Source organism: Vulpes vulpes, chromosome 5, assembly GCF_048418805.1.
Source record: "Vulpes vulpes isolate BD-2025 chromosome 5, VulVul3, whole genome shotgun sequence".
Taxonomy (NCBI): domain Eukaryota; kingdom Metazoa; phylum Chordata; class Mammalia; order Carnivora; family Canidae; genus Vulpes; species Vulpes vulpes.
Genome location: NC_132784.1, coordinates 22,812,919 through 22,829,584, shown reverse-complemented (window position 1 = coordinate 22,829,584; position 16,666 = coordinate 22,812,919). Strand labels below are relative to the sequence as shown.

Here is a 16,666-nt window from a genome sequence, read left to right as displayed (position 1 = left end):
TATGTGTCTCTCATGAATGAATAAATGAAATCTTAAAAAAAAGGTACCCGAAGATTAACGTGAAACAACATGCATTCATTCGTATCATCCTTAAGAGAAGAAGCAAAATCAACATTATAGGTGACTATAGTGTTTTATTCATAAATTGATTTTTTTTTCTTTTTGCCCACACTAAGCAGCCACGGGTAATTTTCTTCTACTGACTAATTAGTTACTTGAAATCAGCTCTGTTAACAAGAGATTGCTTTTTTCCTCATAAAATACATGTTGAATGTATGATGAGAACATCTGAGCAAAATAACCTAAAAAAATTGTGTTAAAAATTGTAAATAATACTCTATTTAATGTGTCTTAGCAAGCTACTTCAAAGGACAGTAGTAAAACATCTTCTATTCTTTTTATCTCTTATTTCCATCCCCCACCAATAAAATCAAACTAGATTAAATGGAAAGCAAAACAGTTTATGTCATATACATATAGGCACATAGGCAGACACGCATGCACACACACATATACACGAACACATAAAGAATCTGAACAATAAAGTACCTGCCAAGTTTCAGGGTTTCAACAGAACTGCTGCCAACGTTTCTGTCTTGCTGAGGTTTTATTTTATTCCTCTAAAACTTTTATCAGTAAATAATGTGCAGTGACCCAGCAATTTGATTAAGATGGTGCATTCAGAATAAAGTCGGTACCAGTTCTTTATGGTTAGTCATTCTAGGAGCTGATCCATTAAACTGACTAAGATTTGTGATGCAGTTTACAGTCAGACATTCATGTCTTCCCTCAAAAACTCAACACAACTAGAGATTTCGATAAGTTTTTTTGCTTTTTATTTCCTTATTCATGAATATCTTCTGATTTTAGTCCTTTTCTATTTATAGAAATGCATATGCATAAATTCTTACATTTATTTATCTGGTAAAATTATTCTGAAAGGCTCTGAATTCTTTATTTTTAAAATTAATTTCAAAATACAGGTAATCAAGGTGGCCTTGTTTTGAAAACTCTGATTTTTTTTATCCAATGCATCATTGCAGAAATATTTTTTATTTATTTCTACTGAAAAGAATATTTGGAATATATTATAGATTATGCAAGTTAAAACTCTTCACCTTCAGAGATTTATTAATTAAAAGATAATACATTTCCAGTTGATTATCTTAAGCATTTGTTTGTCTAATTGGTTTTTAGATAAACTGTTCTTATTGAAAGCTACATTTTAATAGATGTTTTCTCCTTAAGCCGAAAACAGCTGTTCTCCAGACTATTTCCAGTGTAAAACTACTAAACATTGCATTTCCAAGCTGTGGGTTTGTGATGAGGATCCAGACTGTGCAGACGCATCAGATGAGGCCAACTGTGGTGAGTGTTTTGTGACCCTGGATGGTACCTATTGTATTCGTATCATCATCTGACATAGCCACAGTGAAAGGGATTTGAACACAATTCTAATGAAGCCAGGGTCTCCCATGAGAAAGTTTTGTCTCTGCGTTCACAGAGTTGTGTGACCTCAGATTAGCTATTTTATAAAAACAATCTCAGGTTAGCCGTTTTTACCCAGAGAAGAATAAGGCAAAAGAATAATATTGCTGAAAATGACTCAAAACTATTTTTGATGAAATAGATGAATCTATAAGGTAGACTGAACTATCTCTTCTTGTGGCAGAGCATGCACATGATATTAGTATTTAATGAATAGAAGCAATGAGACATTCATTATCTTGGTGTTGTTCACAGAGACAATTTTTTTACTTAAATACATATAATTTTTCCATTTATTCAATGATTATTGGTCATTCATAAACATGGTAAAAAAAGAGAAAAGATAAAGTATCTGTTCTGTTTTAATAGATGACAATGATCACTTGTTAGCATTTGTTTCTGAAACATTTATCTTTTTACTTAAAATCAATACTTTTATTTACAAGAATTATTCCTTAATTAAAATTGTAGAAATGGAGAACATATTTATTTTGTTTAATGCATTTGATTCTATCTTGAAAATGTCAACAGGAAGACAGAAATGAAGATTAGTTGTCATATGTAATTCATTTTATCAACATTTATTAAATACTAATAGAGGCATTTCGTAGGTGGACATACCAAACTTGGCATTGTTGGGGAAGCAAAAAGTTATTTTATCTAGTAATTGATTAAGAAAAATAAAGATGGGGTGGCTCAGTGGCTCAGTCAGTTAAGTGTCTGACTCTTGATTTCAGCTCAGGTCATGATCTCAGAGTTGTGAGATCTAGCCCTGTGTCTGGCTCTGCAATGTGTGTGGAGCCTGCATGGAATTCTCTGTCTCCATTTCCCTCTGCCTCTCCCCTCTTCAAAGAAGAAAGGAAGGGAGGGAGAGAGGGAGGGATGGAGTGAGAGAGGAAGGGAGAATGGGAGAGAGAAAGAGAGAAAGGGAGAAAGAAAAGGAAAGAAAGAAAGAAAGAAAGAAAAGAAGAAAGAAAGAAAAGAAAGAAAGAAAGAAAGAAAGAAAGAAAGAAAGAAAGAAAGAAAGAAGAAAGAAAGAAAGAAAGAAGAAAGAAAGAAAGAAAGAAAGAAAGAAAGAAAGAAAGAAAGAGAGAAAGAGAGAAAGAGAGAAAGAGAAAAAGAGGGAAAGGCAAGTGTATTCAAACTGCATATAGGACTTCCAGGCTTCATAGACAAAATTGTGTTAAATTAATCTGCTATATTCCACAGCGCTCTGAGTTAACTCTTCTGAGGAAAAAGGAAATAATGAAAAACCTTTATGTTCTCTGAAATTCCATTTATACTGAACAAAATTCATGAGCTATAATGTGTAGTAATTGATAATCAAGTATCTTTAAGTGTTTTTACTACTACTGTCTTCCATATAACTGTGCCTTCAGAAGATGCAACCAAAACAGCTTACCACAGTATCATGAAACCACATTTACCATTTTGTGAAATTGGTATTCATAATGAATTCACAAAGCCTCAAACTATAGTCATCACTGATTTGTTCATAACTATTATTAAAGACTTTTGCAGACCAGTCTGTACTACTCGCAAGTTTGTTCTGTTGTCTCTAGCATTTTTTGTATACCAAAGAAAAATGGAATAATGATGTATATTAGCTAAATGAATACTTTTTCTGGAATATCTACAATTTGTTCTTCACTTAGATGTGCCTTAACTGTTGTTAATTATATTATTCAACCTGATAATTATCAATCATTATAATCACAGTAAATCCTAATATTTATTTAGTGTTTACCATATAGCCCAGGAAATTTGTCAAAGACTTTATAGTCATTATCTCACATAATCTCTTTGCTGCCCCTATTTTATTGATGTAAATGAGTCCCAAGGGGACTGTGTGACTTACTGAAAATTCCACGGTTAGCAGGTGGTAGAACTGAGACTTTAATCAAGGGTTATTTCACACTAACACATCTATTCTGTGGACATAGTATAAAGCCACTTCATTCTTAAAAAAAAAAAAAAAAGATTTTTAAAAATTATTTAAGAGAGAACATACATGCAGTAGAGAAGGGAGAGGAACAAGCAGACTCTACTGAGTACAGACCATGGCTTGGGCTTTGATCCCAGGACCCCAAGATCATGGCCAGAGCTTAAACCAAGAGTCAGATACTTAATCAACTGAGCCACCCAGATGCCTCTAAAGCCAACTCATTCATTATGTGTTAAGGGAAAAATATTCAAATGTTTTCTGATATAAAATTATATAGAATCCTCCCAGTCATAGTCATTGTTATAAGTTCCAGAACAGTATACAAACACATACATACATACAGTAAGAGGAAGAAAAGAGGTGAGAAGGTTGCCACCTGATTTGCCTATAAAATTTTGTTTTGGACAGGCATTAATTTTTTTAATAATTTTTTTAAAAAATATTTATTTATTTATTTATTTATTTATTTATTTATTTATTTATATTTACTTACTTACTTACTTATTTTCTATTTATTTAGAGCTCCAATGCTCCAGCTAGTGGAGAGGGAGTGGGAGAGAGAGAATCCCAAGCAGACTCTGAGTTAAGCCCCTCTCCAGAGATTTGGGTGGGTGGGGAGGGTGTGCTCTGAGGTCTCAGGACTCTGAGGACCTAAGGCAAATAAATCAAGAGTAAGCCCTTAACAGAATGAGTCAACCAGACACTGCAATTTGAAAAACTTCTACATCATAATTTAGTACAACATTTCTGAACTTTATTCCCTTTTTAAAATTTTATTCATTTATTTATGAAAGACACAGAAGGAGAGAGGCAGAGATATAGGCATAGGGAAAAGCAGGATCCCCACAGGAGCCTGATGTGGGACTCAATCCCAGGACTTGAGGATTATACCCCTAGCTGAAGGCAGAAGCTCAACTACTGAGCCACACAGGCATCTCTCAGTCTTCACTCTTGATGGGCTAAAAGGTCACCTCCTTCCCCTCTCCTCTGTCTTCAGTAAATGTAGAAGTGCCATATATTTTTGATAAGCTTGTTAACACCTTTGGGGGACAGTTCATTCACATTTGGATACTTCCATTGACTGGGAAAAAACAAACAAAAACACTTATTAAAGATTAACCCTATGTAACTAAGGCTTTATTACTTGAATCTGAGTCATATGTGTCTTTGTGGAAACGGACCTTGCCTAGAATAGGAAGTAGATTTCACTTTTTCTCCTGTCAAGTGTCCTCAGGGCCTAGCAAGATGTAGAGCAGATTTACATGAATTGCTATTGAGTAACAGACCTGTTCTCTATCACAAAAACTCAATATGGAACTCATTTTCCTTGTAGTTGTCTTCTATACTTTCTCAGTCCACTTCTAAATCTATTTTTTTAAAAATATTTTATTTATTTACTCATGAGAGGCATAGAGAGAGAGAGAGAGAGAGAGAGAGAGGGGCAGAGACAACATAGGCAGAGGGAGAAGCAGGCTCCCTGCGGGGAGCCTATTGTGGGACTGGATCCTGGGACTCCAGGATCACACCTCGGGCCGAAGGCTGATGCTCAACTGCTGAGCAACCCAGGGGTCCCAGTCCACTGCTAACTTCAGGGGCAGATTCTATTTTACTCTTGGAGGTCTCTTAGCTCGTACATCGTGTCTCAGCAGCAGTGTATCTACAGTTTTAGATCTAATGGGTTTCTGTCGATTCTAAAGTTCTAACATTGTAATTTGTTCTACCTTGACATATCCTAAATGAAACACTTCTTGTTGTTTTAAATTGCAAGAGTAATTGTCTCAGTAAAACCGAGACACTATGGAAAAGTCTAACAAAATAGAGCAGAATAAGTTGCGAACAAACAAAATGCACATGAAGTACCGGGGATTCAAATACCTTTAATGTGTAAACATTTTAAAAATTATTTAATTTTTATATGTGTCAGAATACCATTTATTAAATTCTGTTCAGTGTAATTCTTGAGTTCTTATGAGCACTTGCAGATTTAACAACTAATATTCAACACATGTAAAAACTTTATGCTAATCTAGAATTTAAGGAGGCCTTAGATCCACTCTAAATAGATGTAAATTAAATATGGTTTAGGAATCTTGCTCCAATAGTTTATTCTTGGTGAGAGTGGATACAAATTTTAAAATTAAATTACATATTTTCCCATCTTATTACACATAGTTTTTGAGATGGCTAAATTTATGGGTCTGTAAAAACTGCATTTGGCACGTTTGGATTTAAATTCATAAATATTTTAAAAACATCTTTTAGCTCTACTTCTGTGTAAGTAAGGATTTAAATATATGCTGCCTTCGCATTTATGGCAAGACAGGTTCAACTTTGTTTTGTAAATTGTCAATAGTTATTATAAAATTACTTCTCTTCTGCTTGAAAGTATTTATTCATTCTTTCCAATATGCCCAGAGAAAAATAAGCTTTATAAAATGTAGGTCTCTACCTTTTATTAAATTATAGGTGTTGACTATTCTCAAAAGGCTGTTCCACTATTTATTACAATATTGGACAAATACCAGATTTGAATGCCTGACCAAAATACATGCAATACCTCAATTGTAGTAGCTCCAGGATTTTCACTTCAGATTTTAATTTCGAACTTTCTTCACCTTCTGCCTGTCATTTTCTATTTTGGAGAAGAAAATGCAGATTTAGGATTTGACAAATCTGTACTAGATTCATGCTTCTATTTTGTAATCAGAGTTGAAACTTTTCTATAATTTGACTCTTATATGATGATATCAGAATCCATGTCTTTCCGTTATGTCCTGTCTCCCCAGGTTATGGTTTACAAGCTCTGTCCCCTACATGTCTATGTGACATTCTTTTGGTCAGCTGTTCCACCTGGGTCAACTTCCTACTCGCACCACAGCTCTCTGGAATCCACTTACTGCTATATTGGTCTTTCCTGTGGTCGTGTTCCCTGCTTTCTTCTCCGGCATCCTTCCACTGTATGTGGAATTCTTGACAATTCTTGGTTCAGCATCATTTGCTGCTTTTGAGCTGTCTTGGTTTATAACCTGCTGCTTGGCTAATATTCTTAAAATAATGTGCTAGCTCTAATCATACTAGCTAGAGCTTAGGAGAGGAACTTGGGTTTCCTACAGCAGCTTTGTATTTCCTGCAGCCTGGTTTCCCAACGTGATACTGAACACACTCAAACTAAAAGACAGAAGTGATTGATGTGTGCTTTTATTTCCCCCCTAGATCTTTGATGAGGAGATTTGAATTGGTCTACCTAATTTATACGAATATAAGAAACAGATGTTTTAAAGTTAAATCAAGTGTATATTAAATTATAAAATACTTCTACCATACAGACTTGTACAGAAAGTTACACAGTAAGCAATGTACCATTTTTAATAGATTTTTGACATTTGGCCTAAGGTATCACTTTTAAAACATTCAGACCCCTTGATAACATATAAAGCCCACCTCTATCCTCTCCCCTTCCTTGCTTCTCCTCTTTTGAAGTGGTTGTGTTTCGTTCACATGTTTTTTTTTTAACCTGTACTATATTTGTACATATTCATCAATATATACATAATCATTAATAGTATCTTAAAAGTTTACATAAATAGTATTGTCTTTCAATATTAAATTGAAGCTTGATATTTTCTAGTATTCCAGGGTATTAATGTGAATAACACATTTTCATACTGAAGGTTATTTTTACATGTTACGATTATTACATATTCATGGACAAATAAAGCACAAAACGTTTCATATAACATGCACTACAGACACCATGAAGTCTCGGTTCTCTGCTCAGATGCTCTGATCATCAACCTGCATGAAAGTTTATTCAAAGCTGTTGTGACAACATCCAGAGGCAGGAATCTGTTAACTGTTCAGTCAATATTAGGCTAAATTTCATGTACGATGGACGGCCTGGATTCTACTGAAGAGAGAAGCTCTGATATTGATGGTTGTAACTACAGTAAAATCATTTCTGATATTTGAAGTTAGTTATTTTCAAAATATTTACGTACTTGTACCTACAATAGCATTTAGCAAATGTTAGTTCCCTGACTTCAAGACAATCCCCGGGGTAAAGTTCTAAGCTCTTCGTATACGCAGGAAAGGATGATGCACTGAATTCTGTGTCTTGGAAAACAATTCACTTACATGCACTTAGTTAATGTATCTGTTTAGTGTTTTTAAACAGTGTTTTCTGAATTTAAATATAGGTTACAAATTTATGTATTGTATTTTGATTAGCAAACAAATTAGTGCTCTTAATGTCGTAGACTCACTCCTGACTTTAACTGACTGTTTTATGTACCTGATATTAGATGTTTCTCCCAGGATGTTTGGCATCTTTTTGAGATTAATTTGGATCGAGTCACGCTTATCTTCTCAGGAGTCTTGGCCTGTCCCATACCAATCGGATATTGTTCCTATGTCTTGAGGGTGTATTTACAACTGTGTTCTCCACTTAACTTGTGTTTTTATTTCTCACAATCTCTCAAGATCCAGAAATGGGCATTCTACTTTACCTAAAAGAAACTTCACCTACACAAATTTTATGATTGTTGAAGGGGCACTTGCCTACTCCACTCCTTACCCTGGCAAAATAGCTGTGGAACAATTCAATTCATGAGGGAGAGAAATGAAAACCACATTCCTTTACTGTTTGAGAAAATGTTTAATCTTATGCAAATTTGACCCCAGATAATTAGTAAGATAACAGTTAACAACAAACTCATAGAATCACTGTCTTTTAGAATATATTTTAGACATATTACCTGATATGTGTTATTGGAGTCTGTGTGATTTATACTCAATGTAATGCTGATAATTTTATTTTATTTTATAATCATGTATATCACTACTTTAAAAACCAGTGTGGACATATGTCATCACCTTTCTTTTTTAAATAGAAATTTTCTAAAAATTATTCAACTTCTGCTACATTTCTGAACTTTTAAAGTAGTTACCATGAAAATAAATGAATTTTTTTGGAAAAGCGTGGTAATCTGGAGAGCTTCTTTTCTGAGCAAAAGTACATTCAGTAGGATGTATTATTATGCCAGTATTATATTATTATGTTTTAGGCAAATTTTTTGATGTATCATATGTTCTGCTTTCATCCATCTATTTGCTTGTTTTGCAATATTCAATCTTTTCTCCTTTTTCTGTCAATGAGATATCTCTCTCCTCTCTCTCTTTCTCTGTATGTGTATGAGAAAGACAAAGAAAGGAAAAATAATCTCTTATGCACTGAAATATTTTGGTTCCTATGGAGCCCTCAGAGGAGAGCCTCTCTGTATGAATAGAACCAGTAAACTGCCACCTAGTATTTATGTGAAGAAATGAATGACCTACATATGCATCTTTTGATAGTCTAAGTGGAACACATTTAGTCTTTTTATAACTTGTGTTCAGTAACTTCCATGCATTGACTATCTCTCTACCAAAGTGATGTGTAATTATTTGGTGATGTTATTTTGTTTTTTTTTTTCTTTCTTAATAATAAGAGGAAATTGTGAGATTTAAATTTTATTCCATAATGCTAAAAAAGAGCCCACACAATGAGTCAGGAGGCATGCCAAATATTCTAGATTCTAGATTGACCTGTAGTAAAAGGCATGAAAGGAAATAGGTTTTTGCCCAGTGAGGTTTATAATCGAGTTTGTAAAGCAAGGAACTACATATTTGTTTTAATAAGAACTGAGTTGGTGCACTTGATATTTTTTTAAAGGAAATGGAGTCAGTAATTTAACATTCTGTGATATTTTTGTTTGAGAAACTTCATCCTGTTATATTGCTCCCTTCATCCTTCACCAACTATATTTGATTCTCTAAAATTGCAAAATAAAATCACACACACACACACACACACACACACACACACACATACACAAGCCTAGTTACAGATTTATAGCAGAAAGTGGTGAAAATAAGTATTAGATACTTTATTAAAAAACACTTAAGGAATGTAGAACTTTAAAAAAGTATCCTTTTGTCTACCTTTGGAACAAAAATATTTGTATTTGGTTTGGTTTATAAGACTCTGTTCCAGTATCCTTTAGGCTGGTGATTTTCTTAAAGAATATTGTTATCATTTTATTTTCAGGGCTTATTCAATGTGGCTTAGTACCATGTTTTTATAATTACACTACACATTAGTGAGAGAAAATAATAGAATGAAGATTATGCTTTTCCTCAACACTAGTAGTATAGGTGATGCATCTATGTATAGAAATTATTATTGTTTATTACTTTAAGAAATACTGCTGATTGGGGTGCCTGGGTGGCTCACTCAGTTAAGCATCCAACTCTTGATTGCCTCTCAGGTCATAATCTCAGAGTCCTGAGATCAAGTCCCACATTGGGCTCTACTCTCAGTGTAGAGTCTGCTTGAGATTCTCTCCTTCTTCTTCTGTCCTTCTTCCTGCTTGTGCTTTCTCAATCTCTCAAATAAATTAATAAATACAATCTTTAAAAAAAAAGAAAATGCCAATAGCTTCGTTCAACTGGTTAAAGGTCTAATCATCTTATTTAGATAACCAGCCTATAAAAATATGACGTGTATATTCAAAGCAATTAGGTTGTCACTTCAGTTTCTGTTCGGTATTTGTAAATTGCAGTAAGAAACTCTGAAACATCTCATTCATGATCTTTTTTATTGCATGTCTAATTAGTAGAATTTATTTAGAATATTTTTGAAGATTTTTAAGAATATTTCATTTACATAGTGCTATATATTATATATTAGAAAGGCTATAAAGTTTAAATATCTTAGTTTTGTGATACCTTAATTTCTGAGAATGGATTCAAAATACATAGATTTTTAAACTACTATTTAAAAAAACAATGCTATTTCATTTAAGAACATAATAGGAAAAAAAAGAAAAAAAAAAGAACATAATAGGTAATAAATATAAAATGACCAGGGGCACCTGGGTGGTTCAGTCTTTTATGCTTCTGACTCTTGATTTCGGTTCTGGCCATGATCTCAGGGTCATGTCTTAGGGTCCTGAGATCAAGCCCCACATCAGGCTCTACATCCAGCAGGGAGTTTGCTTCTTTCCCTCCTCTGCCCCTCTCCCCACTCGTGCATGAGCTTTCTCTCTCTAAAATAAATAAACAAATAAATCTTTCAAAAATATATTTAAAAAATAAAATGACCAACCTTAGAAAAAATAAACAGATTTGTGCTTATATGTTAAATTCAGCTTGAGGTTCCAAGTGGTATCAGATTTTGCTTGCAAAATGATTATCCATTTTCATCCGTTAACATTTCAGGACATAATATATTAATGAGAGTAAAAGGCCTCTTGTAGAGTTGTAATTGTACCATTTATTAGCTTTGTAATCTTTGTGGACAGACATTTAGACGATGATTCTAATACTCCTATTCATGCTCTGATCAGTCTTACATTCAATGCCTAGACAAGTCTCTGGGCTGGGGTTTTCATGTCATTAAGGCACTATTTATATGTGGTTTCTGTTCAGTGTTCATGTGGGAAATAATGGGAGTGGAGAGAGGTAACAGAGGAGTTAGTTTGAAATAACTCTGTTACCTCTTGCTGGTTTATGGATGTCAGGGACAAAAGTATTACTAAGTTTTGTCGTCCTTTAAAATTTTATTTTATTTTTTTTAATTTTTATTTATTTATGATAGTCACAGAGAGAGAGAGAGAGAGAGAGGCAGAGACACAGACAGAGGGAGAAGCAGGCTCCATGCAGGGAGCCCAACATGGGACTCGATCCCTGTTTCCAGGATCACACCCTGGGCTGAAGGTGGTGCTAAACCACTGAGCCACCTGGGCTGCCTCAACTGCTCAGATCTTTAGTATGTAATGGTTAAAACCACAATATTCTTGATATAAACATGCATTGAGCAGTAAATATCCCAGTGGCTAACTATCAGAGAGTCACAGAAATATAGGAAACAGTCTTCAGGAATCATAAAACATTTTATGGAATCAGAACTCTAACAGTTAATTCAGTTCCTTTTCAATAAAGGACATTTCACTGAGTCAGAGAGAAAAAAAAATTGGGAATCATTTGCCTAAAATATAAACAAATATATACATATTTTTCTTTCAGAATTCATCACGTCCATTGCATAATGTCCTAATAAAAGTACTTGCATCAGGGATCCCTGGGTGGCGCAGCGGTTTAGCACCTGCCTTTGGCCCAGGGTGTGATCCTGGAGACCCGGGATCGAATCCCGCGTTGGGCTCCGGGTGCATGGAGCCTGCTTCTCCCTCTGCCTGTGTCTCTGCCCCCCTCTCTCTCTCTCTCTGTGTGTGTGTGACTATCATAAATAAAAAAAAAGTACTTGCATCTTAGATTTTAAAATATTTTATTTTATTATTTTAATTCCAGTATAGTTAACATATAGTGGTATATTAGTTTCAGGTGTACAACATAGTGGTTGAGTACTTCCATGTATTACCCAGTGGTCATCATTATAGGTGTGCTCCTTAATCCTCATCACCTTTTCACGCATCCCCCCACCGACCTCCTCTCTGGTAACCATCTGTTCTCAACACGTAAGAATTTATTTATTGTTTTGTTTCTCTCGCTCTCTCTCATTCTCTCTCTTTCTTTCCTTTTCCCCTTGCTTATTTGTTTTGTCTCTCAAACTCCACATATGAGTGAAAAGATGTGGTGTTTGACTTGTTTCACTTAGCATGTACTCTCTAGCTCCACCCATGTCATTACAAATAAGATTTCATTATTTTTATGGCTGAATAATATTCCATTACACACACACACCATATCTTAAAATTTATTGGAAATATTTAACGGTTTGGTATCACTAAGACATATTGCCAATATATATGGTTGCTACCAATAGGAAATCTGAACATTATGCATAAGGTTGAACTTGAAGAGGCTCTCATATCAACCTCTTATTCTTTGCAGAGGAAAGCTCAAATCCCTGGGTACAATTAGTTGATCGAACATATTTTGGGCACAGTTTGTATTATTCATTTTGTTTTTAATATTTTACTTATATAATTAAGCTTGGTTTTTGTATCTCTATAATATTCATATAGTTTAAAAATTAATAAACACCTATTAAATACGTTAAATAAGCCACCAGAGACTCAGGTAATTCAAAGAAGTCCAATAGGGATAAATAATAGTTTTAAAAGCTTATTATGTGTTAAGCATTATACTAAGCTTTATATGAATTATATCATTTAATCCTCACAACAATTTCATGCAAACATACTATTATTATTTTTATTTTATAGGTAAGGATATAAGGCTCAGAACACATAAGTAATTTGTTTACCCAAGTCACCCAGATAGAAAGTGGTTGAGCAGATATTTGAACCTGCAGGATCTGGCTCCAGACTCATACACTAACTATTACTCAACTGAGCTTCCTTAACCTGCCCTAAATTTACAATAAGGCAAGGAATTGGGACACAGATACAAATAATCCCCAACAAATTGGAATGGTTAAAAGTCATCAGAAAGAATACATACAAAGTTTTTTAAAGAAAATTATCATCACTAACAATAAGTAAGATAGAAGTGTTAATTTGAAAGCAATAATTAACCAACTAAAAGTCAGTCTGCTTTTTATTATAATCTTTTTTAATGGCTACTCGAGGCAATGTAAGTGATAAAAAAAACCCCTCCCTAGAAGGACAAGCCATTGATCATGACTCCAAATGGAAATCTACTGGCCTTCCATAAAGGTAATAGTAAAAATAGGTACAATGAGAAGAACAGTGTCATTAAATTCTAGTTTGACTCAATTCTAAGATGATATAGGCCTATCCAAATCTAGCTCTCTCTTTGTGAAAAAGAGAGGTCAGTGAGTGTCACAGAAGCCTTATCTTTTCGTGAATAAAATTCATAATGAAGCAACTAGGTGGGAAGAATTAAAGAGACTTGAATGGAGAAGTTTCTCACCAGCCAGTATGAAACCGTACTATCCAATACCATGTTTATATATTCTTTGAGAAATCTGGTGCTTACCATCTATGTCATGCAGTCCACACCTTTGAAAACGTTGTCCTCCTCTTGATTAACTGAATGAATAAACATGAGTATAGTTTTATTTTTAGATCATGTCTTTACCTCTTCCTGCAGCTTTTCCAATAGCTATATATAAATTATGTTGTTGATATATTAGTGTATATATATTATAATTATATAGTATATGTATAATAATTACATATAAACTATACGTAGTTTATATATATATATCTTAAATTGGTTAAAATACAGGAGGCTATTGAGAAGAAAATAAATATTTATGCTAATATTACTTACTTTTAGTGCTTTCAAATACTTTTACTTTGCAGAAGTGAAGGTCATCAACACTGCTTTGTTCCGATATTTTTTTTTTGAAAACTTTAATAACGAGAAAGCATTCTCTTTTTTTTTCTAATTTTATGAAAGTTTGTAATTGACCACTGGGCATAAATTGTTCAAATTCTTTTTTGGAAGATACAGTTAAGTCTTGGCACGAAATGCTGTATTTGTTGGCATTGAAACAGTTGCACGAAATGAACATGTTAAAATCTCTAGTTTGGAATAGTTAAACCAAATGTAATTACATGTGAATCTATTGACTGAAAGTATGATTATCATCCAAGACTTAGCCATATGGGTTACGGGGGTGACAATGCCAACCTTAAATTCCAGAGCTTTTTTCATGCTGTTTGGTTTTCACAACTGGAATTTCTGACTTCTTCATAGTGCAAAATATCCATCCACTTGATTTCATTTCTTGGCTCAAAGCTTTGACTTAGTATTTTTCAGCGTCTTATTGACAGATGGAAAGTGTTCCCTAAGTATGTTGCTGAATTAACATGGAAGGCGCTTCTAAACCACAGTAAAGGATGGAGCTGAAAATGTCAATCCACTCAGTTCCATCTAAAGCCCATATATTGTTTTAATGGAATCTTTGGATGGAAAAGGATCATTAGAGGTCCTGTGGTTAAAGTACCATCCTTAATCTAAACAAACAAATAAAATGCTCCTTTATGTCTAGACAAAATCATTATACTATAAATTAAGCCTGTTTTTTTTTTCTTTTTATCCTTTCCAATAGAAATTTTGAATAACCCAACATTATCCTTTGTGTAAAAATTCCTTTGTTGAAGGACTCTCAAATTAAATTTCTCCACATCCTTCTTCAGGCCAAATAATTCCATTTTCTTTTATCTCTCTACATGGGCTCTGTTCTCCATTCTATTAATCAGCTGTTTATTTCTCCCCTGAAACCTTCCTACGTTGTGTGCTTTGTTATGATCTATGAAACACAATGCGGCATTTTTAAGTGCTGTGTATCTCCTGTTCCCCATTCTATATGCCTGCTTTTGTATTCTAATATTGTGTTTGATTAAAAGCAAATAAAAACCACAGCGTTCACACTGTTGATCTGTGGCCCACCTATATGAACCACTAATCTCTGGGATTTCACATACGTTCTACCAGATTTTCAATGTCATATATTTATGAACTACTTCCACGTTGTTGCTTTTTGAAAAGTTATAGTGAAGTCTACTGTGACTCTTGCAAAATTATAAGTTCCAAGAGGGCTGGAATTATATATCTTCTAATTTCCTAATATATATATACCCAGTGCATAGTATAAAATCTGACACAAATAAATATTTGAAGAATGAGTAAAGAAAAGAATTTTTTAAAAAGATTTTATTTATTTATTCATGAGAGACACCCAGAGGGGCAGAGACGCAGGCAAAGGGAGAAGTGAGCTCCCTGCGGGGAGACTGACGCTGGACTCGATCCCTGGTCTCCAGGATCAGGCCCTGGGCCAAAGGCAGACGCTCAACCGCTAAGCCACCCAGGCATCCCTCTTTAAGTTTAAATGTATTTTATTGCATGTTTGTGTAAGCACTGCTTTTCTCTCCTGATCAATTCAATAGTGTACGCTTGATTTATATTCAAAATTGGCTTAAATCATAAGGAAATTTTTATATATAACACCACTGCCATGTTCTATCAAATTTGTGGAATGAGATATATGTCTTAATCTCTAGGAAGAAAAGTAGGCAATGGCAGCACGTTTGATAGTGTCATGAAAGGGCCCATATACTCTGGACAGCTAGGAGCAGAGCCCCATTCTTGATTTCAACATCTATTAATTGGGTAGGTTTCTTCAGGTCTCTATTATTTCCTCATTTCTGAATGGATTTAATAATTTGTCATTAGAAAGCTAATGAGAGCTTTTAAAGAAATAAAGATAAATAGGTTTATAAGCACCTAGTTAAGGATAGAAGTACCTGATAGGTATGTAAGTACCTAGTAAGTATATGTACCGTTAGGCTCTCCAAAATAATTTATCCCCTTCTTTACAGCACTTTTTTCCCAAATGTTTAGCAATGATATGAGTTAAAACACTCAGTTAGGGGATCCCTGGGTGGCTCAGTGGTTTGGCGCTTGCCTTCAGCCCAGGGTGTGATCCTAGGGCCCCGGGATTGAGTCCCACCTCAGAATCCCTGCATGGAGCCTGCTTCTCCCTCTGTCTGTGTCTCTGTCTCTCTGTGTGTCTCATGAATAAATAAATAAAGTCTTAAAAAAAATAGAACACCCAATTATTTATTCTGTAATGGAGACAGAAGGGAATAAATACAAGATTTAAATAAACAGTGTAAAATTTCATGACAGAATGTATTCTGTGAATTCTTTCATTTCTTGTCAGGAAAGAGGAAAAAATAAAACATTAGAGTTAACAAAGAGTTTGTGATGTAACAGATTAATGGGAAATATGATAATAAATGTTGATGAGACTGTGGCTAGTATGAATCTTCTGATCTGTGTTATATCATTTCCACAACATGTTAGAATCACAATTCTGTATATGCACTACACCTCTCTGTGAGTACTGTTTTTTCTCTGATTTATTAAAGAATAACTGGCAAACAATTAGCTGTATATATTTAAAATGTACGACCTCGGCAGCCCCAGTGGCTCAGCGGTTTAGCGCTTGCCTTCAGCCCAGGGTGTGATCCTGGAGCCCCAGGATCGAGTCCCGTGTCAGGCTCCCTGCAGGCAGCCTGTGTCTCCCTCTGCCTCTCTCTCTCTCTCTCTCTTTCTCTCTGTGTCTCTCATGAATAAATAAATAAAATCTTTAAAAAAAATGTACAACCTGATAAGTTTTAACAAGCACATATGTCATGAGACCATCATTACAATTAAGATAATGAACATACTCATCACTCTTGGAAATTTGTTTTCCTTTGCAATTTCTCTCCATCTCTGCATGTCCATCCTGTAACC

At 34.4% G+C, this 16,666-nt stretch overlaps 1 protein-coding gene across 1 annotated transcript in view; it reads left to right on the top strand.

The window, feature by feature from the left end:
- The window catches only part of LRP1B (LDL receptor related protein 1B), a 1,812,620-nt gene that overhangs the window by 1,630,909 nt on the left and 165,045 nt on the right, over positions 1-16,666 (top strand). The window contains exon 66 of the mRNA XM_072757648.1: positions 1,249-1,368. Coding sequence (XP_072613749.1) covers positions 1,249-1,368 — 120 coding nt within the window. The remainder of the gene's footprint in view (positions 1-1,248; positions 1,369-16,666) is intronic.